Genomic DNA, 24298 nt, shown 5'->3' with positions numbered 1-24298 from the left:
CAGATTTGGGCAGCTGAGCCATTCTTCCTCTGAAGCTCTGTGACCCGCCATCTTCAGGGCGGGCCACTCGGGGACACTCAGAGACTTGTCCCAAAGCCATTGGGTCATTGAACCGTCGCCCCAGCCTGAGGTTGCATTGCCTCTGGTGGAGGTTTCTACATTTGACTGCAGTCATCTCCTCTCAGTTCTTTTCCGATCTCCTCGTCCCCATGACGTGATTCTGCCACCGCCAGGCTTCACCGCAGGGATGTTATGAGGCAGGTGACGATCAGAGCCCGGTCTTCACCAGACGTAGTGCCAGGAGGTCCGTCCAAAGACATCAATGTTTGTCTCATCAGATCAGAAAATCTTCTTCCTCGGTGGTCAGCGTCCTTTAACTGCTGTCGTATGCCGCTCTGCCGTACACACCTAACTGGTGGAGTGTCACCGAGATGATGGTCCTTCCAACAGGTCTCCCATCTCAGCAGTGCGCTCTGGGCGCTTGGTCCCCTCCCTGACCAGTTACTCACTTTGGCCCATTCTAACGTTTTCCTTTTCCAGTTCTTGAGCCCGCTGTGCCCTCGGAGCCCTGACAGCTTTACAAATGGTTTGATCCCCTGGCCCACCACCCTCTGATCATGGAGGTCTACAGAGAGTTGCTGTCGGTGGTTGTCCTGACCTGCAGTGTGAATTGTGGGACCTTCAATACACAGGCACACGTCCAGCCAGTTGAGTTGGTGGCCCCCAGTCAGGTTCTGAAGAAGCACCAGCTGGGGGTCCGAATGCCGTCTACGGAGGAGACATTTTGGTTGATGATTGTGCAAGCCTTTCTGGTCACATGTCTTCAATTTTGTCATGAAGACTGATGGGGGGTCTCAATACACCCAGAATCCCCGGTCTGTACCACGGGGGGCCGTCACACGTACTTTGAGCACTTTCAGTCTCACGTCTGGGCTTCAACTGTCCCCCTCTTCATCCTCTTGCCAGCACATGGCACCACTGAGGATGGCTGGCAGTGGGAGGCTTCTTGACGGGCGCAGGAACGCAGACTGGTAAACTTTACAACGGCTCCACAAAGAATGCAGGGCTCTCTGAGAACGAGACTGTCAAGGTCAGAAAAAATGACTCAGCAAGCAATGAACCAAAACAAAGGGCAGAGGCGTGAATCACCGCGGCGCGGCGGGGACACGGGCGCAGGTCACGCCAGCCCGCTTTTGGAATAATTGTGAAGGCGGCCCGGGACGTGGAGGGCCTCGTCCCAACGGGGGAGACGCGAGCCTCGGGCCAGTCACTCACAAAGCTCACATTTTCCTAATCTGTATGAGAAGTCGACGACACGATGAAGCCAAGTGCTGCCATCTTCACGCCCGCCCGCTCCTACGTGTCAGGCTTTAATAAAAACGGAGAGCACAAAAACAGCTCTGTCGTATGAAAGAATGAGCCCACTGAAGGAAAAGCGAGGGGAACAAACATGTAAGTCATGGACTTGTTGGAAACACTAGAAATAGCACAGTGACCCGCCTGCGATCAGATGAAAACCACATGCTGGTTGCCATAGTAACAGAACTGGGATAGCAGCAGAAGAACCATAACATGGAAAATTGCATAATCAGCACTCCCTGCCAAAAGAGAAAACCGCACGCTGCAGACAAACAGATGCCAGGCTGGATTTTCGACAGCGCGTTTTAAGGTTTAGCAAACAATGGGCCAGTGTGGCCGCCTGCTGCTTCCACCTTCTTCTGTCACAACCGGAATATTCCCTGGGAACGTGGCAAACCCAGCCCCCTCGTTCAATGCTGGAATGTATGCCCCTGCGTGTGGTGGAAGCCGACATGTCTAACCGACTCTCGTCACACATCAGTCAGCGGCGAGTCACGTGCCGTCACTTCGCCTTTTAGCGCTGGGAGAGAAGACTGAAGTCGCCGGGAAGTGACGGAGCCCCCTCGACAATTCAGATGACAGGAGTCACAAGCACAGCATGACGTCACGGTTAGTGAGTGGAACACGCCCACCCCCCCCCCCCCCCCCCCCCTTTGTGCCAGAACTGCGAAACGGGAATGCCAGGTACCTTCGGGGTTCGGTGCGGAAACTCAAAACCAAGACAGGACCCCTCAGAGGGCTCACAAAGTCCACCACGGGGCACCGTCAGACCGGAGGACACAGGGAGGGGACTGATCCGAGTGCATCAAGCACTAGCGGGGTGGAATAAGGTGCAGGTGCGGCCACAAAATAAAATTCCACCAACTAAACCCACCATGGGTAGCAACTCCAAAACTGCGCCTCCCTAATTAAGCGCTGGTGCAGTCACCCGATTCAAATCCCCAAGGGGCTTCCTGGTACAAGTGTGGCGGGTGTGCATGCCGGACCACCACACAATTAGATGTACGGCACAAGGGACAGGCGACCAGTCGCCCCAGAGAAGACTCTGATTTGCGATTTTTAGCATCAGAAAGAGTACGCAGAAGGCACTTCTGTGTTTTAAATTCAAACACCTGATTGCACATGGCGGCCTGTAAAAATAAATCATGACAAAGACCTGAGGCGTGTGGATGTGCATGGTGGCAAGGCCAGCGACACAGAAGCGGGAGGCGTCAGCGGAGCGCAGCACTGTGGGAATTGGGCCTTCAGTGTGTCGAATTTAACGACTATCCCCTTGAAGCACTCGTTTAGTCTGAAATGCATTTACAACACCACCCTTTGTCACCATCACTCCCTTCTGTTACTCTTACAGCACCCAAAGTCACTAATGGATGTCACAAAGGCAGGCTTAGTGTGAAAGGAGACAGGAGTATGGAGAGAGCTGGACAGTCACTAATGTCACTCGCAGGTCTGGTACCCCTAAATATGAGGCGGAGTGCCACCACAAGTTGGTACAAAGCTCTCTCCCTCATATAGGAAGGGCACTGCAGCACCTCGCACAACACACACTCATGCGCTTTGTCCATCGGCGGCTGGACTCTTCCCTGCAGCACCTAGTCACCTGCACCTTACCTGGGAGGCTGAGGAGTGTCACCTCACTCGACATGGGACACACCCTCTGGCCACCTTGCTTAAAAACGCATGAAAGGAAAGTCAGAAATGTTCAAGTCACGTCATTCCACGTGCGTGAAGTTCACCCCGAGATCCTCCTCTTAAACAGTCTGATAAACCAGAAGACCCCCGTGACGTCTGACAAGAGCGTCCTACTTACACGTATCCATCTCTCGTGAAGGAAGCATGTTGTGGCAGGGGTGGAAGCTGCTCCATCTTGGGCGGCACAGACCAGGATGGACGGTAGAAGCAGGACTCTGGCAACTTGATTGGGGGCAGGCATTGGCTGGGCAGGGTCCTTAAAGGGGCAAACATGGAAGAACCCACCACTGGCTGCACTGGGAGTGGTTGAAAAACAAAGGAAAAATCCTGCAGTTGAAGAAAACAAAGAACAAAGTCAAACTTCAAAGAGCTGCTGGTCACCACAAAGCCAGAAATTTTCACATCGTCCAGGTGGGGGACCTTCTGCTGTACTGCTGCCGTCAATATGGAGACAGACATCAGGGCAGGAGTAACTAAGAGCAGCGTTACAGTCCCCTTGTGACTGGAGACACAGAAGAAGCACCCCACCATGGACAGCTGATGGTGCCGTCCGCACTAAGGGGGTCCACACAACTGGAGGACAGAGAGAGCCAACTGCACTCTGAGGGGACAGCACCCAAATTGGTCTTGTTGAGGACCTTGCGTACCACTAGAAGGAGCTGCTGGGAGGAAGAAGCTCTCCTATCCTGTGGAGATTCCAGCTGACCTACAAGTGCCACCCAGCTACCATACTGAGCGCTCTGAGTGGCGACAAAACGAAATGCATAAAAGAAAGAATGAATTAGTAATGTGGCACAGTGAAATGGAGCCTCTCTGCCTCGGCCAGGTAGACAGAGACTCGAGTGGAGGGGACTAGAAGGAGACGGGACGGAGGGCGTAGTGTGTGGAGCTGGGACCATACCAGTCCGGCCGAGTGACGGGAGAGTCGGGGAGACCACAACGCCATGTGGGCACTTAAGATGTTGTTTTTAATGCAGTCTGTGGGTCATGTGGGCCAAGTGGCCCATAACGGGGGGGGTTACATTATCAAGTCAGCCTTTCTAAATAAGCCCACTTAATGTCATGTGCTGATTTAGTGTGTATAGTGCATACACACACACACACACACACAGAATATCTATTGAGGAGCCAAATCATTCTGCGCACTTCCATAATCTGAAGTGAACGACGCGGACCTTTTCATAACAATGGCGCATGTCAACATAAGGGACGTTATTAGAGGGTAAGCTGCCTTTAGGTACTCGTAGTCGATACGAGAAGTCATTACGGCCAGATGACGGGGTCATGGCAAGGCTTGTGGGGTGCCCAGAGTCAGCCGTCAGGGGTGTGATGAGGGTATTAACCACAGACTGCCAACAGGGTGTTAGGCGGCCCAGATTCATCGATGCAAGAGTTCGACGACCCAAACTGCCAAATGTTTTAATGATGGGTATGGGAGTAAAGTGTCACAGCACCGGTGTATCGAATCCTGCTGCGTGTGGCACTGTGTACCCGCAGGCCAGTCAGTGTGCCCATGCTAACCTCTGTAGTTCACTGGCAAAGTGAGCGTCAGAACTGGGCCTTGGATCAGTGGTAGGAGGAGGCCTGGTCCATTGACTCCCGTGTTCGGTTGCATTAGGTGGTCAGCCAGGTCATTTACTTGGGAAAGAAATGCATTGTGGGAAGAAGACAAAGCAGTGCCTTCAAAGAGTGTGAGACTTTGGACAATGTTCTGCTGATGTCAAAATTAATTTGACGTGTACCACTGCAGACCAGGTGTAGCTCCTAAAGTGTGGCCAAACAATAATAAAAGTTATTTTCAAGTTCAATTAACCTGTAAAAGATGAGGAATGGAAGGAAACGCTTTAGCTAAGCAAAGCCATACCATACTGTATGTGAACCGTCATGAGCAAATGCAAGCTGGCATGAGTGCCACCTTTGTGTTCAAACTGAATGGCAGAGACCATGTAATGGGCAGACAAACGAACGGCCCACCGATCCCACATTAACAGAGTTTGCTGTTTCTACGTACTTTTCTTTAATTTGTGAGACATACCTCAGACCTTGGACACTTCAAACATAAGGAGAAGGATGAACTTCTTGTGACTACAAGGGGCTGCTTTGCTCATTTTGGTCCACTAAATTCCGTAAACACGGGCCACAGTGTGAAGAACTCAGGCGTTTATGGAGCAAAGCTTCCTCAGGTCACTTGCGGACACCTTGGTCACATGCATGCCCGGCGTGGCCTCGACGGCCCCCTCACTCTTAAACAGAGCAGTAAAGACCCTCACCTTGATCTCCTCTGGCTTTGGACTGGCCAGCCCCTCCTCGACTTCCATCTTGAACTCGGACAGGTGGATGCCAGAAGCGATGGTGTTTTCTACAGCCGTCAGGCTGCTAGGGGGCTCCGAGTTGAGGACGTCGCGGTAGGTCATGACGGGGGAGAAGGCAGGATGCTGTTCCAGAGAGGGCGGCGTGGGGAACATCCTCTGAAGATCTGCCACTGCTAAAGGAAAGGAAAAGGACAAACATCTGAGCTGCTGAAAGCACCCATGACAGACGGGACCCCCCGCACCATGTCTCTGTGGACACATTCAAGAGGCGTACGCAAAGCTGGCCTCTGGATGTCTTTGCTAGCTGTGAGCGTCCATCTGCTGTTCCTCAAGTTGTGTCCAGTCTTTAAAGAGTTAAGGACATTGACGTCATGGCACGAACCTGCTGAAAACACGTTATTACACTTAACGAAAGCCAGAGGTGTCCACATGGTTCTCCTGGTTGAAGTCACCAGTGTGTGTGACGATGATCATTCACCACTAAGCAGTAAGAGCACTTCCTACATGTGCTGGTCCACCATGTCCACCAGCTGGGGGTTCGGACCCCGGCAAAAAACAAAATGTCTTCCGTTAGCATCAGGAGTCCAAGGGTTAGGGTTAAGCAAAGTGAGCCCACACAGCGTGATAGAATCACAAATCCAAAGAGACGGACGATGAAACGGCTCGGGGGAGTCGACAAAATGGCAGCTGCCAAAATTCTAAACACCACCGTGAAGTTCAAAGGCCAAAGAGACCAAAGGAAGTTCAAATAGCTTGGAAGTGAACAACAAGAGCTCTACCGCCACAGCGTTCTTATTCTAATCTCGGACACTTAGGGATCCGCGTGTGCCGACCGTCATATGGTGACACTACAATCCCACTGCCCTCTGGGAAAGATCACAATGGAAGGCTAGTGAGGAAAATGTTGGTGTCCAAAACCAAACAAAATGGCGTCGAAAAATAACAATTAAAATTACAATGAATTTGCGGAGCGGAAGAAAAGACAAAATGGACTCATCAAAAAAGTACAAAAAATCAAAAGAGGTCCCCAATTGTGGCAATGAACAGCATTGAGAACCAGCAGTCACCGCGCTGTCACCGTCCGCACTGAAGACCCCTCTTGGCAGGGACTCGGACCACCATAACAGCCAAAACGTTCTCAGTAATCAGCAGTGCTGAACTCGCCACAAACCACAGCAAGCCCACCATCCCAAGGCCGATGTCTTACTTGGTGGATATGGTACTGCAGCCTTCACGTCCTTCCCGAGGGGGCGATCCTCCGCTGGGGGGGGGCTTGGACAATCGCTGCGTAGAAGACGTTGCCTGGAAATGAGACAGAGTGAGCGTGAAGAAGAAGAAGAACAAGAAGAAGAAGAAGAAGAAGAGGGGTTGTATTCAGACGGCCAATAATAATTCATAGCTCTGTTAAAGGGGTCAAAACCAGGAGGGAGGAAGTGACGCGGAGCGTATGGAGGGGCTGCTCGCTGCCCCTGTGACTCCTTAACACGCGCTACCAAATGAGCCCACCGCCCCTCCAGCACGTGACTAATTTCAGCACAGACTGCTCTTACAGAGTCTTGTGTAATGACCACCGCCCGGACGAGTTTTACGGAATATTTACATCGTTTAGCGTTGACACGTCTCGAGGCTCCGAGTCCGAACTCTCAAGGCCCACAGCCCACCCTCTCCTGTCTTTTGCAGACTTTTTTCCACGTTGCCACTGAGGGAATTCGCTTTAATTCCATTATCACGTGAGTTACGTCTGGGCCGGGGTCTGCCCTTCCATCGGAGAATTTCCATTCACACTTTATTACATGGCTCAGTGATACTCACCATCGGGCAGTCGAGTCCACAAGGGATTACAGAACTAAAGGAGACGTCATACTGGTAACAGCCTCAAGGGTCTTAGCAAATGTGGAATCAAACCATAAAAGAAAGCGGTCAAGTACCAAAAGAGTTGTCAGGCGTACAGGGTGGATGTAGAGGCCATCACCAGGCCGACATGTCACATGCATGGCTGAGACGTCAACTGTTACACGCCAAGGATAAGCAAAGTGCCCGAGGAAACCACGAGAGGACGCTGAGGTCAAAACAAGCCAACCAAGGGTCAGAATACTGGGAGATCCGAACGAGATGGAGGAACCAGAAAGGCAACTTCAGGACACAAGTCCTACCAGCTGAGAAGGGCAGGAGGAGAAATGACGCTACTGCCATATTGACACCGTCGCTTCCCGTGACAAGACAAGGCGGCAGCGATTTGAACTTTTTGAATTTCACGACCAACTGGGACAGCAACTCCAGGAAGGGATGTCTCACGCGCCCAAGAACCAAACAAACAAAACAAAAAGTATAACTGGGCCGCAATCTCCTGTTAGAACATCTGCTGTACTTCAAGCCACGTCACTTCGTTAAACGGCGAGCGCATTCACATCGTGCTCCGAAAACACACCTGGCGATTTCAAAATGGCACCAACAGCCTCTTCTTCAATTCATTAGTATTTTTCCTGAAAACAAAGGCGTCCACGGGGTATCGTTTTCAGGGTCTGAAGCCGGCGCAATCTGCTTACGGCTCCACCGTGTCCACTGCCGCGACATGGCCTAACGGGGATAACCTTATTATTAACATTACTCTTCAGCACATGTGCTCATTCAGTGGGGTCCCAGAGGCCTGCCTGCTGCTCCGACTGCTTATCCCGGGCACCTTCTGAGTGACGTTTTACCGCAAGAAGACATAGATGGAATGAGAGCATGTGGCGATCACGAGAAATGTTAACAAACTCAAACCTGCAGGCTTTGATGAAGGAGCGAGTCTGTTGTGCGTTACTCTAACCCCGGCCTGGTTCAAGGAGCGCGACTTGACAGTGGGACAGGGCAGCTAGGTCGGGTGGGCTCGATCAACTTACCCCCAGCTCATCCTCGTCCGAGTTGTCAAATATATTCTCCAGTCTGATATGAGGACCACGAGGTCCGTCTCCCTCGTCAGGCTGGGGTTTGCTTTGGCTGAAGCACTGTCCTGCCGCGAGTCTTCTGAAAGGACAAAGTGGGACCGTTAGTGACGAAGACCGAGGAGGCCCTTCAGCTACCACAGTCTGACTACAACAACATCGCTGGCACAATTCTTAAAGGCACACAGAGATGACCAGCACATTCCAAGAGCACCTGACTGGGGGCGACGTGCCGAGCGTCACAGGTGGCAGACCTTGACACCACAACCGTGCCCCTCAAAGCACACACTGATTTTGGACATTGGGCAGGTCCGGGAGTCATCCAGTGACATGGAGCAGAACCAAAGTCTTACCCGTCTGCAGCATGGCACTTAGAAACCTTCACTGCGTCAAGATATTCATGGCAGCTTACTCGGCCACAGTGAAACAGCAGACTCGGTAAATGGTATCATACATAAGAAACCAAGTCAGCTGAATGAACCAGCCAAAGCACTGGTACCCCCCGACAGGCCTGACCACTCAATTGGCAGACCCGCACCTCTCAAAAGAGCCACCGCTTGGTGTCACTGGCAGAGCCTACCTGATTTAGGAGCAGGACTGAAATGGACATGGCATCCTTCCCATCAGGCACTGGGGTAGAGTTGCTTGGCGTTGCCTCCCTGGAATTAAAGCCGTCTTCAGCCTGTAGGAAAACAGCACAGATTTGAAAGACGTTTTGGTGAAGTTTTCATGCCCTGCACTATTCGGTGCCCCCACAGCGCACAGCCCCTGGCAACTAGATGATGCCACTTTAGCCTTTAACAGAGTCTGCTCATTAATAACGTCACCCTCGGCTAGGCCTCGTGCCTGCTTGTGCCCAGCTTTTACTCACACCATGTCTTTTCTGTGTTGTCTGCCCACTCTCTAGTGTGTGCTGCTATTCCACGACATCGCCGTTTAAACTCGTTGTCACCAGTTTGGTTTTGTCTCTTCAATGGTTTAACAGCCCACCTTAATTATTAATTACTGAAGGCACCACCGATGCCAAGTAGGTGCTGAGAGGACTAGCATTAACAATGCTAGTAATCCCAGAGTCTTATTTTCGACAATTGATCATCTGCTAAACCAGGTAACTCAAAGGAATGCCTCCTAAGTACTTCCAGTAAAACCTGTGAGGCTATCGCTGTATTTTTCAATCAAAAAATTAATGATATTAGAAATAACATAGTATATCTCCCCAACACTAAGGATCCTCCTAAACCCCAGTACCCCATAATAAATAAATTAGAGTCTGTTCACTAGGATAGATTTACCTGATTTACATAAAATAATTTCTCAAATGAAACATCCACCTGTGCCCTTGACCCAATACCAACAAATTTTTTCAAAGAAGTATCGGGTGTGCTTAGTGATAATGTTCTTGACATAGTAAATTCGTCATTAGATACGGGGGTCTTCCCAGACTGTCTTAAGACTGCGGTAGTTAAACCCCTACGCAAGAAAAATAATCTCGACCCCTCTGCTCTTGAAAATTATAGACCCATCTCTAACCTGCCTTTCTTAAGTAAAATTCTAGAGAAGGCAGTCATTATGCAGTTAAATGAGCACCTCAATAAACATGCTATTCTTGATAAATTTCAGTCAGGTTTTAGAACAAATCACAGCAACAGAAACTGCACTCGTTAAAGTAGCAAATGACTTGCGGGTAAAATGCAGACAGAGGCCATTTATCTGTTCTCATCCTCTTAGATCTGAGTGTCGCATTTGACACCATTGATCATAATATTCTTAAGAATCGCCTTAGTCAATGGGTGGGCCTCTCTGGCAGTGTCTTAAATTGGTTTGAATCCTACCTGGCAGGGAGAAAATTCTTTGTTAGTTGTGGTAATTATAACTCAAAGACACATGATATTCTATATGGTGTTCCACAAGGCTCTATCCTGGGTCCGCTGCTCTTCTCCATCTACATGCTTCCATTAGGTCAGATTATCTCAGGGCACAATGTGAGCTACCACAGCTATGCTGATGACACACAGCTGTATTTATCAGTAGCACCTGATGACCCCAAATCTCTTGATTCGCTAACACAATGTCTAACCTGTATCTCAGAATGGATGAATAGTACTTTCTCAAATTAAATAAAGAAAAAACCGAAATCTTAGTGATTGGCAATAATGGATACAATGAGGCTATTAGAAATAAACTGGATGCATTAGGATTAAAAATCAAATCGGAGGTAAAAAGCTTAGGGGTAACCGTTGATTGTAATCTGAATTTTAAATCGCATATTAATAAAATCACTAGGACAGCATTTTTTCACCTAAGGAACATAGCAAAAGTTAGACCTCTTATATCATCGAAAGATGCAGAGAAATTAGTTCATGCGTTTGTCTTTAGTCGACTAGACTACTGTAACGCACTCCTCTCAGGACTACCCAAAAAAGACATCAATCGTTTGCAGTTAGTGCAGAATGCAGCTGCTAGAATCCTTACCAGGAAAAGAAAATCCGAGCACATTTCTCCAGTTTTGATGTCACTACACTGGTACCTGTGTCATCAGAATTGACTTTAAAATTCTGCTTATGGTTTATAAAGCTTTAAATAATCTCGCCCCCGTCTTATATATCGGAATGTCTGACACCTTATATTCCAAATCGCAACCTCAGATCCTCAACTGAGTGTCTCCTTAGAATTCAAGAGCAAAACTTAAAAGAAGTGGTGAGGCGGCCTTCTGCTGTTATGCACCTAAAATCTGGAATAGCCTGCCAGTAGGAATTCGCCAGGCTTAATACAGTGGAACACTTTAAAAAACTACTGAAAAACACATTACTTTAACATGCCTTCTCATAACTTCACTGTAATTTAATCCTGACACTCTGTATATCCAATTCATTATAATAACTATTCATTCAAAATTTGTACTAACCCCTACTCTCTCTTCTGTTTCCTTTTCCGGTGTCCTATTGGTGGTGGCTTGTGCCACCACCATCTACCCAAAGCACCATGATGTTCCAACAATGATGGATGGATTAAAAGCCAGAAGTCTGTATAACCATCAGCATCAAGTGACTCCGTGAGAACCCTAACTACAAAGAGGACTATTTCATTTATGTTAGGTAGAATGCCCAAAGGGGACTGGGCGGTCTCGTGGCCTGGAACCCCTACAGATTTTATTTTTTTCTCCAGCCTTCTGGAGTTTTTTTTTGTTTTTTCTGTCCACCCTGGCCATCGGACCTTACTCCTTATTATGTTAACTAAGGTTGTCTTATTTTAATTTCTTATTTTGTCTTTTATTCTTTTTTTTTTTTTTTTTTTTTTCTTCATTATGTAAAGCACTTTGAGCTACTTTTTGTATGAAAATGTGCTATATAAATAAATGTTGTTGTTGTTGTTGTTGTCCATTGTAAACACTTCACTAGTACAGTACAAAAACAGTTGGGTGTGCCACTCACAAATGCCATGGTGTGTCTGGAGATGACATGGCCCAGTTGTGCTGCCAGCACTGTGCCCACACAGGACATTAAAGTGCACTTCTCGGAATATTGTGAAAAATCTCCTGGCACTCTAAGCTGCCATTTTTTAATTGCTGTCCTTGCCTGGAATTTTGATATCATTACTGGCAGCATTGGCATTAGTGCGGCTTTAATGTACAGCAGGCTCACCCCACACTGGTGCGATGGCAAAAGCAAAGATCACATGTGGTGTACCTGAATGGTCCTTTAAAACACGGCTGGCAATCAGAGGCGTGGAGGCCTGTGTTCTGCTCTGCTGGGCACACGCCTTGGCACCACGCTGAAACTTCAAACGCTGCCACCTGCCACCCCCACCAACTCAAAACAGTCAACTGCTTTAGCTTAAATAACACAAAAAGCCACCAAGGAATGGCAACAGAAGAAAAGCAAGGACTGGGTGGGTCATCACCTTTCCCTTCTTGCTGGGGTCTCTGTCCTGACACGGCCCCTTCCCTCTCTTGTTGGTGAACCTGTACTCGATGTCCTCATCCACAAAGGTGTACGGGTCGCCAGGGTCGCAGATGTCCACTCGGCCTTCTACGCTGGTGTGGTCCAAGTAGCCGAGAGACTGCACATGTTCTCGTACGCGGTCCTCCGACACCTTGAACCGCTTGTAAGGCTGAGCGAAGAGCCTGAGGGGAGAGAAGTCGTCAAAGGAGCACAGCGAGGGCCGAGTAACCACGTTTACGATGAAACTCAATCAGACAAATGGAGCGGGGCTCCACGACCGACCGACCGACCGACAGAGAGATGTCCATAAGATATGAGGAGCCTATGAAGAGCAGAGAACAAGTCCATCATTTATTGTTACACAACACTCAATCACAGTGCTTCTCATGTGACCTTATTGACGGAGAAGGACCCCTTAATTAGAAAGTGAAAACAGATCTCTGCAAAGTGGTCTAAAGTAATGACAAATATAACACACAACGTCACCGATTGCACCTCCTTCATGGCAGCCATGACAGCCTTGACTCTGTGCTCAGGTCTCCCTCTCCATCAACTCTACTGTTTCTGCCCATTCTTTTCGGGCACCGTCAGGTGTCATGGTGGTCCCGAGTGAACAAGAGCCACAAATTCTCTACTGGATTGAGATCTGGGACTCTGACTCGGCCTCTCCAGAACACATCGCTTTGTTCATTTGAAGCCATTGCAGTGGGCTCTGGGTCTTCTCCCAAGGTGCAGGTTTCTTACACCGTGCAGCAGATTTTCCTCCAGGATTTCCCAGCTTCTGTCTCCATTCATTGTCCCCCTCACAAGCCCCCCAGTCTGCTGCAGAGAAGCATCCTGCAGGTGCAGCCATACTTCATGGTGGTGACGGTGCGAGTTTGATGATATGGAGCGTAATACGGTGTTTAGTCCTCAATTTTAGTTCTCCTCAGACCAGAGGACCTTCTTCCAGCTGGCTTCAGAGTATCCCAGGTGTCTTCTGCTCAGACGTTCTGGCTGTTTTTATTCCTTGCTATTTTTCCCCATAAAGGTTTGGCTGGTGAAGCGCTGTTGTTGACTGCCCAGTCTGTCCAATGTCAGCCATTGTGGTTTGTGACTTCTTCAGAGTCCTCAGAGGTCTCTTGGTGGCTTCCCTCACTCGTCTTCTTCAGTTTCTGTGGATGGCCTGCTCTCGTTGTGCCACAGTATTTCTGTTTCTTCATGACTAGTTTAACAGGATAGTCAGTCTCTTGGAGATTTTCTTGTCTCCATCCCCTAACTTGTGCTTTTCATGGAGTTGCTTGTTGTGTTCTTTTGTTTTCATGGTGTAGGTCAGGCCACCATACTGACTCACCACAAGATGGACCTGCAGAAACAATCAACTGGGATGCCAGACTGGTGACCTCCAGTAAACTAATGATGGGACTTCTAAGACCAATGGTCAGCACCAGTGAGGTGTTATGTTAAAGGGGCTCGACACCAGTTATTTTATGTTTTATATTTGATGTTAATTCACAATGTTGTGCTAAGATCTACTTTCACTTTGCCATTAATCTCTGTCAAAAAAAATCAAATTCAATCCACTGGAATTCAGTGTGGTGTAACCGGAAACGTGAAAATAGATAGATAGATAGATAGATAGATAGATAGATAGATAGATAGATAGATAGATAGATAGATAGATAGATAGATAGATAGTGTAGTTGGCAGGATTAGATAGATAGATAGATAGATAGATAGATAGATAGATAGATAGATAGATAGATAGATAGATAGATAGATAGATAGATAGATAGATAGATAGATAGATAGATAGATAGATAGATAGATAGATAGTGTAGTTGGCAGGATTAGATAGATAGATAGATAGATAGATAGATAGATAGATAGATAGATAGATAGATAGATAGATAGATAGATAGATAGATAGATAGTGTAGTTGGCAGGATTAGATAGATAGATAGATAGATAGATAGATAGATAGATAGATAGATAGATAGATAGATTAGATAGATAGATATGAAAGGCACCATACAATAAATGAGTGGAATGACATCTTTTTCCCTGAATATTTCCGCTGGACTGAGGCCTCCTGCTGTCCTTCCATCACAGTCTGTCATCACTTTCAGCTTCACTGCCTGGTTTAGTTGTCTGACAAATCCACATTTGAAAGCCCCAGCAGGTTACCAAACATGCAGTCAAACTGATTGGCACTGATGTGGATGATTTGGGTTATATGCCATTCCATGCTGAAAGCTCCTCGAGTAACTCAGGGAGGACGGGTACTTAAATGTCCACACAAAACACTCCAGAAATGTTCTTCCTGTGCCAAATGGCTATTTAATAAGAAACACCGGAGGTAATAAACTCTTTATGGCCGTAGAGTTTTACGTGTGTATTGTGTTGCCGCCTCAACTGTTAGACGTAGTTACAAATGAATTACTGGTCAAATGAGGTAAACACTTCAGAGTTCTGGTGTAAAGCTCACGTGTCTCTATGCCCGTTTTGGATGCAGCTGGAACGGCAACTTTCATAACCTTAAACTTTAGATAAATACAAATGAAGGGTATTATGATAGACGGAGGAGAGCTTGTGCAGACCCCGTATCCTCCCTGAGACCCCTCATCCCCCCGGTGTGCTCGAGCAGAGAGCCGTCACTTACCTCTTTAGTGCAATGCCTTCTGTAGCGGCCTCCACCTTCACCTCAGCCCTGTCTGCGTGCAGCTCTGGTGGCCTGAATTCCGTACCTTCCGCCATGGGGACCACAAACTCTCGCCACCAGCCTGTGCCCTCTTTGCCAGTAGCTAAGGGGGGCGGCATATAACGTGGTATCACTTGGTTCAGGCGGCTTGGGCCCGGGTGGCAGTTCATGGTACACTGGCAGACTTACTGCTGTCTCGAGCCCCTCTGTGTCTTGACTTCGGGGATGGGGGCTGAGAGTGGGTGGAAGGGGGGAGACGGGGGAGTGCATGGGGGAATCTGGAGCTTTGCCTGGAGCTTGCAGCTGTTTTGGATATTTTCGGCCTGGCAACACTTCCATTGGGGGATCCACTGCAGTAATGGCCAGTTTCTGAGTGCCCGCCGAAGCGGGGTCCTGCTCCAGGCTAAAGTCTTCACACACAGAGGCTCTGTGATGGAAAGGGGTCATGAGCAGTCTCTTGGGCTGCTTCTCCAGCTTGTCAGCCTTGTCTAACACCTTGTGCTTGGACGGAGCGGGCGGTGGAAGAGGTGCTGTAGCTGGGGGCGCTGGGTTGGACCCCAGAGGAGGGTTGGATGAAGTCCGACTGACTGCAGGGCGGCTGTCGCTGCTTCTGTAACTTTTGCCTGGGAGATAAAAATAAAACAAGTTAAAATAAGATCATTGTGTAATACTCATTTGATGTAAGGTGAAGGGTTAATCAAGATTAGGGACGTCAACTACAGCACAACGGGGGGCTTTCAGGCAGATAATGGAACCTGTTAAAGCCCCGTCACCAGGTGCTGGGCCTAAAGGTCTGGGACAGCAAGGTGAACCTTAAAGACCCTAACCCAGACCCTCGGTGCCTCTGCCTGACAAAGGGTAATCTGTGTGTCCCCCCCAGATGCAGCTCTACACACAAGACATGCCATAACTACGCAGCCCCCTTTGTCTTGAAGTAAACGGCACTGCTGATATGCCATTCAGAAGCTCAGGTCTCACAAATGCGTTTCCCGCGTGACCACCAAAGTCATTTATGTTACAGCAACTGGGCGGTCATCTTGAGATGTCTGGTCACACCTGGCAGTCACACGTGGCATTTACCTGGAGCAGCAGCAGGACACACGTTCTGCAGGACTCATGAAGCTCCACTCTGGCGCTCCATTTGACACAACCTCGTCGGGGTTCATGTCACCAGATACGGTCACCCTAGGAAAAGGAAACAGAAGAAACATTCACAAACATCAAAAAACACCAGCAGAGGTCCACAAAGGCGTCAGCCATACCTGGAGGTCTTAAGAGGAAGTGACCCTTGGCAATGGGACTCGTCAGTTAGAGTTTCAGATAATAAACAGAAATCACACCTCTCCTACAACTGGGTGAAATACGAGCGGATTCAGCTCACAGCTCTGCGTCGTAGGGCCAAACGTGCGTGGGCACCCCCTAAACGACTGAGGTCAGGTGCTTCATGGTTAACAGGGCATAACATTAAGAACAAGGCCACACAATCCACCACTGACAAACACTGGCAGTAGAACCGAGGGCTCGGTGACTCCGAATGTGTCATATGATGGATGCCACCTTTGCCCAAGTCAGTGTGTGAAATTTCTGCTCTGCTAGATCAGCCCTGGTCAACTGGCAGTGCCATTATTGTGAAACGGGAAGCTCAGCCACGCAAACCACTGGCCTCTCCTGTGTGGCATCACTCTCAGCAGAGTGCCAGGTCTGCTCTGTGCGTCGAGAGCTTCATGAAATGGGTGCCCATGGCAGAGCCCACTATTCACAATGCCAAGTGTCGGCTGGAGTGGTGTAAAAAACCCAGCACCCACCACTGGACTCTGGAGCAGCAGACATAAGCTCTCTGGGGTGACGAGTCGCGCTTCACTAGCTGCCAGTCTGATGGGCCAAGCTGGGTTTAGCAGATGCCAGGAGAACCCTACCTTCTGGACTGCACAGTAAAGTTTGGTGATGGAGGGAGAATTGCAGGGTTTGGGCTCGGCTCACTGGTCCCAGTGATGGCTCCTGTTAAGGCTCCAGCAGACAACGGCAGTTGGTGCACAAAGCCAGGTCAATGAAGACATGGAGGGGCTGCACAGACACCTGACCTCTGCTCTACCAAACACCTCTGGGAAGAAGTGGCGAGCCGGGTCTTCTCGTTCAACTTCAGCACTTGATGTCACTAAGGGCCGAATGGGCACACATTCCCATTGGCACACTCCACAATCTTGTTCAAAGAAGAATGGAGCCCATTACGGTGCCATGTTAATGCCTGTGGTTTTTGGATGGGATGTCCGCCAGGCTCAGTTTGGCCATACAGTGCAGACATTGGTCCTGCGCCACATCACAAACACCGCCACCCGCCACCTCTTTGGCTCGCGGGCTTTGGGATTTTATTTATTGCTTCTCTTTCACAGAGTTCTGGATCCCGAAGTTCAAGCGGCACTACTGTAACACTCGTGGATTTCACCACTGAATGTCCTAACCGAACTCTCGTCACTTACGTGACCTGCTGCTGCCTTATCGTCCACATGTTGTTATTTTTTTGGTAGTTGATTTGATGCACTTTTTTAATCCTTGAGGGGAAATTGGGGGGTCAGAGGGCCTCTGGAGTGATGTTCAGGTTAAGGGTCCTGCTCAAAGGGACTAACAGAGTAGGACCCCTTCTGGCATTTGAACCGGCAGCCTACTCAGCTACCAGCGTAGATCCTCAGCCTCAGGGCCACCACCCCCACCTTGGTAACAAATCGAAATGATAGATTTCTAACCCACCTACAATAAAAGAGGGGCAAAAAAGACCTCACTTGACTAAAAATGGGCTGTGGTTAGAAACCAAAACTCGGGACGCCTCCGTCTCCTCAAATCTCCGAAAGGGTGGGATGTTACCTTCTGTGTACTGCCTCCCCTGGCATGCAGGACGGGCCGTGGCCATACTCACTTGTACTGACACGTGTTCATGTAACACTCCTTCCACACGTGCTGGACCGCCTGATTGGACAGCGTCTTCCCGGTGTGCTTCGGGCTGTATGTGTTCCCAATGATTCCCTCTTGAGGTGGAAGACCATTGAGGACAGTCTGGATCCCACTTTCACCTGTGACCGGGGGAGACAGCGACATGTTAAGGAGGAATGAGCTTGTCAAGCAGCCCAGCAGACCAAAGAGCGAGCAGCGCCTCCGATCCGACGAAGCCACGTGGAGCTGCAGCACCTCAGATTGTGGACTTGAGGTTTCAGGTTCAAGTTGCGTTTCTTTTCCTTTTGCACCTGAGACCAAGCCCAGATGATACACGACCACGACATGCTGCTGTGTTGGAATATTTCCTAAACAGAATCTCCAAGACCAACATGAGGAGAGCAAGAAAAATCCCACCCTGCGCCCGTCCCGGTATGAATTCAGACATCCAGTAAGTAAGGGCCGTACACGTTATGGTGGCAACTTTAGAAGACCCTGCTCATACAGGAAGCAAACATTCAAAGTATTTATGTCACATAATGCACAAGACATCTGGCCATGTGCCCCCAGTGCCCCCCAGTACCTGGATTTCCTGGTAGATAAGCCATGATGGTTGTCCTTCTGGAACTTTCTCCAAGTTCCACACAAGCTCAAGAGAATGGGTCACAGCTGAGCTAAATGTCAAGTGTTGTAGCCAAGGCTGTGAATGTGCGTGTCAATGGGGTATTTCAGGTGTAAACGATTGTGTTGAACTTGACACCCCTCGCCCGTCTGTCTGTCTGTCCGTCCGTCTCAAACCTTGCAACTGATTTTAAACCCACTGTTGGTGAATTTTGCCTACGTGTTCAGTATCAATGACAATACAATAATCCGTCAAAACCGACGCAATTACGTAACAAACGGTTCTGCGATTCTGATTAATACACACAACAATGACGGAGAGAGAATCGAGTGAGTGTGACATCGGAGCGTACGGGTGGGAGACGCAGCGGATCACCCCCTCTTGGAGTGGAGTCGCTAAATACGCGGGCCGACTTGACTCGTCTCCTCTTGGTGTCCACGGTGAGGACGTATAGCGTAAGATGGCCGTTCTGTCATCGAGATTCCAAACCCCCCCGAGTGCTAATCCCACAAGAGCCTGAAGAGAAACATACGAGACCAAAATATCATTCTTATAAGCATTCAAATAATTCTGCAAAGAAGATATAAACTGCTCAAAAAAAATAAAATAAAAAACACATCAGATCTGAATGGGAAAACAAATCCTGCTGGCCATCAATGATGTTATGGACTGAGATGGTGATGTGTGTGAAACAAAAGGAGCAACCGACAGAGGGACACCCCGAAAATCAAAGTGGCAGGCAGGCGAGTCCATTTGGCCGAAATGTCATTGCAGCACCTTCAAATCGTACTCTGTAGTCCGTATGCCCCCCATCATGCCTGACAACGTCCTAATGAGTCGACGGATGGTGTCCTGGAGCAGGGCATCACTGAGCTCCTGGACAGGCTGAGGCGTCGGATGGTCCAAAACATAATGTCCCACCCAGAGGAGTTCTGTTGGATTGAGGTCAGGCGAGTGAGCGTGGGGGTCAGTCAGTGGTATCCACTGTCATGCACTAGGACCGACTGCACCAGCATAGGGTCTGATGATGGGTCCAAGGATTTCATCCCGATACCTAATGGCAGTCAAGGTGCCCACTGTTGTCTATCCTGTTGAGGTCTGTGCGTCCTTCCATGGATATGCCTCCCCAGATATACCATCACTGACCCACCACCAAACCGGTCATGCTGGACGGTGTCATGGCTTCTCCAGACCCTTTCACGTCTGTCACATGTGCTCTCATCTGTGAGAAGCACAGAGTGCCAGTGGTGGACCTGCCAATTCTGGTATTCTATGGCAAAATGCCAATCGAGCTCCACGGTGCCCACTAGAGGAGGTCAGGCCCCCCTCACAAAGTCTGTTTCTGATTGTTTGCTCAGAGACATTCACACCAGTGGCCTGCCTGCCCAAAGTCATTTTGTAGGCTCTGCCAGTGCTCATCCTGTTTATCCGGTGGGTCCTGCTGATGGGTTAAGGACCTTCAACGAGCGGCGCTGCCCAGCTCTCCTAGAGGAACTGCCTGTCTGTCTCCTGGAATCTCCTCCATGCCCTTGAGACTGTGCTGGGAGACACAGCAAACCTTCTGGCAATGCCACATATTGATGTACCTGCCATCCTGGAGAAGTTAGACTACCTGTACCAGCTCTGTAGGGTCCAGGTATGGCCTCCTGCTACCAGTAGTGACACTGACCGTAGACAAATGCGAAACGAGTGACAAAACAGATGAGGATGGACAAATGTCAGTGGGCTCCCTCCAGCTGTTAAGCCAGTCATTCCTGTTTTGGGGGTCGTCTCATTGTTGCCCCCCCTCTAGTGCCCCTGCTACTTCACTGAGCAGATCAACAGCCCTCAGGTGTCACTGACGTCGTGCTGTACTCTCATTAAAAAGTCTTCCTTTCATTTTTTTGATCAGTAAATTATGTAATATTTTTAAAGAAGCTTCCCATTTGTGCAAAATGATTAAAGAAAATCACATGCAGAATATTCAAAAAGTAAAAAATCTGATTAAGTGAAATGATTTTATTTACTTTAGTTATAAATGCAGTACAGGTTATATGTGACTAAATAAAATCGTGGGACGCACAGAAATTAATTCATTCAATCAATTAAGAGAAGAGTTCCTTTCGTCATAAAATATAAAAACTAAACAAAATTTCCCAGCATGCTAAACAAGTTTCAAAAATGGTTTAAATTGATTATCGATTTTATTTAGTCACATATAACCACGAAAACTCTACTTAAAGAGAAATGTATTTATTGGTTTCTACTCCATTTATAACGAAAGTAAATGAAATCCTCTCACTTTTTCACTTCTCACCCGTTTCTCAAGTCCTGTTTTCTTTCGCGTTGTCATTTTGGGTATCGAGTGTCGCCAACGAGAGAACAGCTGAACACATTATTCCCGTTGGACGATGCAATGCCAGCCGCCAATGGAAAAGCAGAGACGGAGTGCGTGTCCCACTCAGGAGTGCCAAGTTCAACTAGTGATGTCGACGCGTCCCGTACCGACTCGGAGCCAAAGCGCCCGCCCCGTCCGCTCCTCACACTTGCTTTGCGACTGTCGCTGTTGACTTTTGTAATCAATTTCGCCGAGCCCGCTTGTTAACATATGGATTTTTCAGACTGAGATGCCTGAGCTGGAGGAGCCCAATTACAGTCATTGAGTTAGCGAGTTTATTACGCGGGCTGACCGTGTGTCCCGCTGCCGATGTCGCGCTCCACGTTTGGCCTCTGCTCAACTTTATGGCTGATATGCTGAAGTGGAGGAGCGGATATGCCATGAATTATACAAGAAGCATTTAACGTGGCATTACTGCCTGGCGGCCTCCTTCTACTTCACACCCCTTGGCGCGAGTGCCCAGTAAGCACATCATAATAATAATGTTGTCTCTTTTTTTTTTTTTTACAGATCCCCGTTGAGCTGTGATCAGCCTTTAGCTGCTTTATGGACGTTACACACTGCTGTCTCATCGCTGAGCTGGAGGAAGAAGAACGCAGCGATTAGGAAGCTTATGCCGCCTAACATCCCAAGTAATGCAAGGAAGCTCGTAAAAATCGCACCAAAAAGCAACGGCGGCATTAGATGTCAAGGTAAGCAACACTCTGGCACAAAAGTCTGGTCCTGTCAGCTGCAAAACGAATGGGCCTTCTTCCTGATAATATCAAAAAACGGAATGCAGAGCATTAACGTGTATGACGGCGGCGCCACAAGGTGCCAAATATTCTGCTTACCTTTTAGAAAGCCGTGCTCTAATACGCTAAGTCTGGAAGAGTGTGGACGCCCCCTCGGAGCTTTAACCAACTGTGACCATGTCCTTTATCACACACAAAACAGAACATCTGGAAGCACTGGGTGGACGTCGGTAACAACTGGCGCCAATTACTTGCCAGGGAGGGACGGCTAATCGTCTCTTAAACGCCGTAGATGTCCCTGATTAACTTCCTCAAGACGGTGAATCAGCTAGCGATACGATAAAACCGAGCAGAGCTCAAAATAACGGAAAGGCCAACTTCTGCCCCAGAGGGCACATACGGTGCCGTGAACAGGGCAGGTCTATGGGCGGTGAGATGAGCTGAACAGAACACAGGGTGTGTGCCACGTGAGGCCGGGCATCTAATGTTACCCTGCAGACGTTAACCAGGAGCCCACCGCTCGGGCCTACTTACAAAATAAGTCAACTATTCAACCCAAAACGAGACACCGCTTGCCAGCCACCAAGGGATAACGCCGACTGGCACAAATTGATAATGTTAATGATTATGGAATCACCACGGAGACGGCGAGGTCACATGGCAGATCAGGTCATCGATGAACGAATTAGCAGCAGGTACTCCCCACAAACGTGTGGTGAAGAAGAGGAAGACGGGACGGTTGGTCATTCAACAACAATAACATTTATTTCTGTCGCACGTGTTCATACAAATGGTGCACCTCAAAGTGTCTTACAAGATGAAGAAATAAAAAAGAAAAATATAAAAATAACAACAACAAGCAACACTAAATAACAAAGAATAAAGTTAAGGTCTGACGGCTGGGAGGACAGAAACAAAATCAAAATCTGCAGGGGTTCCAAGGCCACGAGACCCCTCTGCGCATTCTACCTAACATGAATGATCTCAATCAGTCCTCATGGCGTTCAGACTTCACGTTAAAGAATTTGATGATGATGATGATGAAGGTCCTGTGGACCTCTGGCCTGCAATCCATCAATGTAGGGACCGCACGATGCCCTGATCAGGTGGTGGTGGCACAGAGCGCCACCACAGCTGCCCTACAGCTCCGTCTCAAAGGGCTCTCCGTGCAGGGCAGCATCTGGCTATCCCTGGCCCACCAAAGCTCCACGATGCCAGGGTGTCGCCATGTTTAGGAGGCGCTCAGTCACAAGGTCTCTCCTCAGCCAAGTCGCGTACACCAAATGTCCGGACCTGCGCTTCCTGTCATAGCAGGCATGATGGCAGCAACACATCACCAGAAAGGTACAACTAACCTGGACTCACGCCGGCCTAAACATATAAAGTTAACAGGGCAGCAAAACGACTTTTACAAAGTTAATCAGAACGAAATGAAGCCGTCAAAATATAAATAATTACAATAAATGAAAACCCCCTATAAAATGTGCTAGTGATGAAGCATCCCCAGGGAGGACACCTAAAAAGTCATCGTCACGTGTGCTCAGCCGAAGGGCTCCGGTGATGGATGGCACTGACCCGCCGAATCGGGGGGCTGGCGCTGCACACTAACGCCTTCTCTCGTCGCCCCTCTGCAGAGCGGATGATTGACAGCCATTCTACTGCTGAGGTCACTTCCCTTGTGTGCCCTCCTGGACCCGCCCCTTCCTGCCTGGATCCCATGTGACCGGACGGTCGGTCATGTTGGAGTTAGTTTGGCACTGGACTGTCGTCTAAAACGATGTTATTGCCAACTTTGTAAAAAGACCCTCGTTTGTCGATTTATTTTCGTTACACAGGGACCCCCAAACCTTTATCACGTCTGCTTCTCGTCTTGTAACCTTGGCTAATTGTGTCTCTCACGCTGCCATTCAACGACAAGTAAAAAGATGAATCACGCACCAAACAGACCCTCGTGACGTGTCCACCGTTGGGGGATTGGGTGAAGTGCATGACGGGAGCTCTAAAACTAACAGGTGGCACCTCAGCACAGAGCAGTGCGCTCACAAGAGGCTCGCCACATTCAACGAGCGCCGTCACAGAGAAAAGGAGACCACTGCAGGCCCACCATTAAGGCTCGCCAATCCACTAATTCAGCCCCTCGTTGTTCACTTTCATGGACAGTGGGCACTGGCAACATTAAGACAAGTCCCATTCAACTTTAGGGGCCTTCTGTCAATTATGAAAAGTAAAAAGAAAATCCACAGAAGGTGACAGAGCCGCACTAAAGCACATTTACCAGCCTAAAAATAAAAAGAGAGACCCCACAACCCACTGGACGGCCCCACCAATCACTTCACGCCAATCTAACCCCGCAATGTTGCTGTACGACATGCCGACAGACGGCAAACAAAGACCACTCACCTGTACAGGTCTGCTCGGGAGACGTGGGGGGCGTCAGGGGGATGCCGCAGCTGGTGGGTTCCCTCATCGCCCCCTGTGCAGATAACGGCTGAGCCTGAGGGATGTCACTCTGCGCGATGAGGACAAAGGCCGAGGGATAGACCATCCGCACACCACCTGCAGTGACAGGACAGAGAAGAGCACACGGTCAGCAGCTTGTCACACGGCAAGTCACACCGACAGTGAGATCTACTAATGGGTGACCAAGGTGGACATCTGAAAATGGCAGGTGAAATACGGAGCAAGTGATGATTAGGACGACTGGCGCCCTCTGAAATGCTTTGGCAGGGGAG

The 24298-nt window shown here is 49.0% G+C and overlaps 2 protein-coding genes across 2 annotated transcripts in view; both read right to left on the bottom strand.

Moving 5' to 3' along the window:
• Positions 1-24298, bottom strand: part of LOC114669022 (mediator of RNA polymerase II transcription subunit 13-like) — a 306888-nt gene that overhangs the window by 161634 nt on the left and 120956 nt on the right.
• LOC127526204 (mediator of RNA polymerase II transcription subunit 13-like) lies at positions 8287-15014 on the bottom strand. The gene is made up of 4 exons (XM_051920971.1): positions 14870-15014; positions 12188-12410; positions 8868-8969; positions 8287-8369 (listed from the first exon to the last, which is right to left on the bottom strand). The coding sequence occupies exons 1-4, from the start codon at positions 14962-14964 to the stop codon at positions 8322-8324; spliced, it is 468 nt and encodes a 155-aa protein (XP_051776931.1). The 5' UTR covers positions 14965-15014; the 3' UTR covers positions 8287-8321.

The sequence above is a fragment of the Erpetoichthys calabaricus genome, chromosome 18, assembly GCF_900747795.2.
Source record: "Erpetoichthys calabaricus chromosome 18, fErpCal1.3, whole genome shotgun sequence".
NCBI lineage: Eukaryota > Metazoa > Chordata > Cladistia > Polypteriformes > Polypteridae > Erpetoichthys > Erpetoichthys calabaricus.
This window is presented reverse-complemented; position numbering and strand designations above follow the sequence as displayed.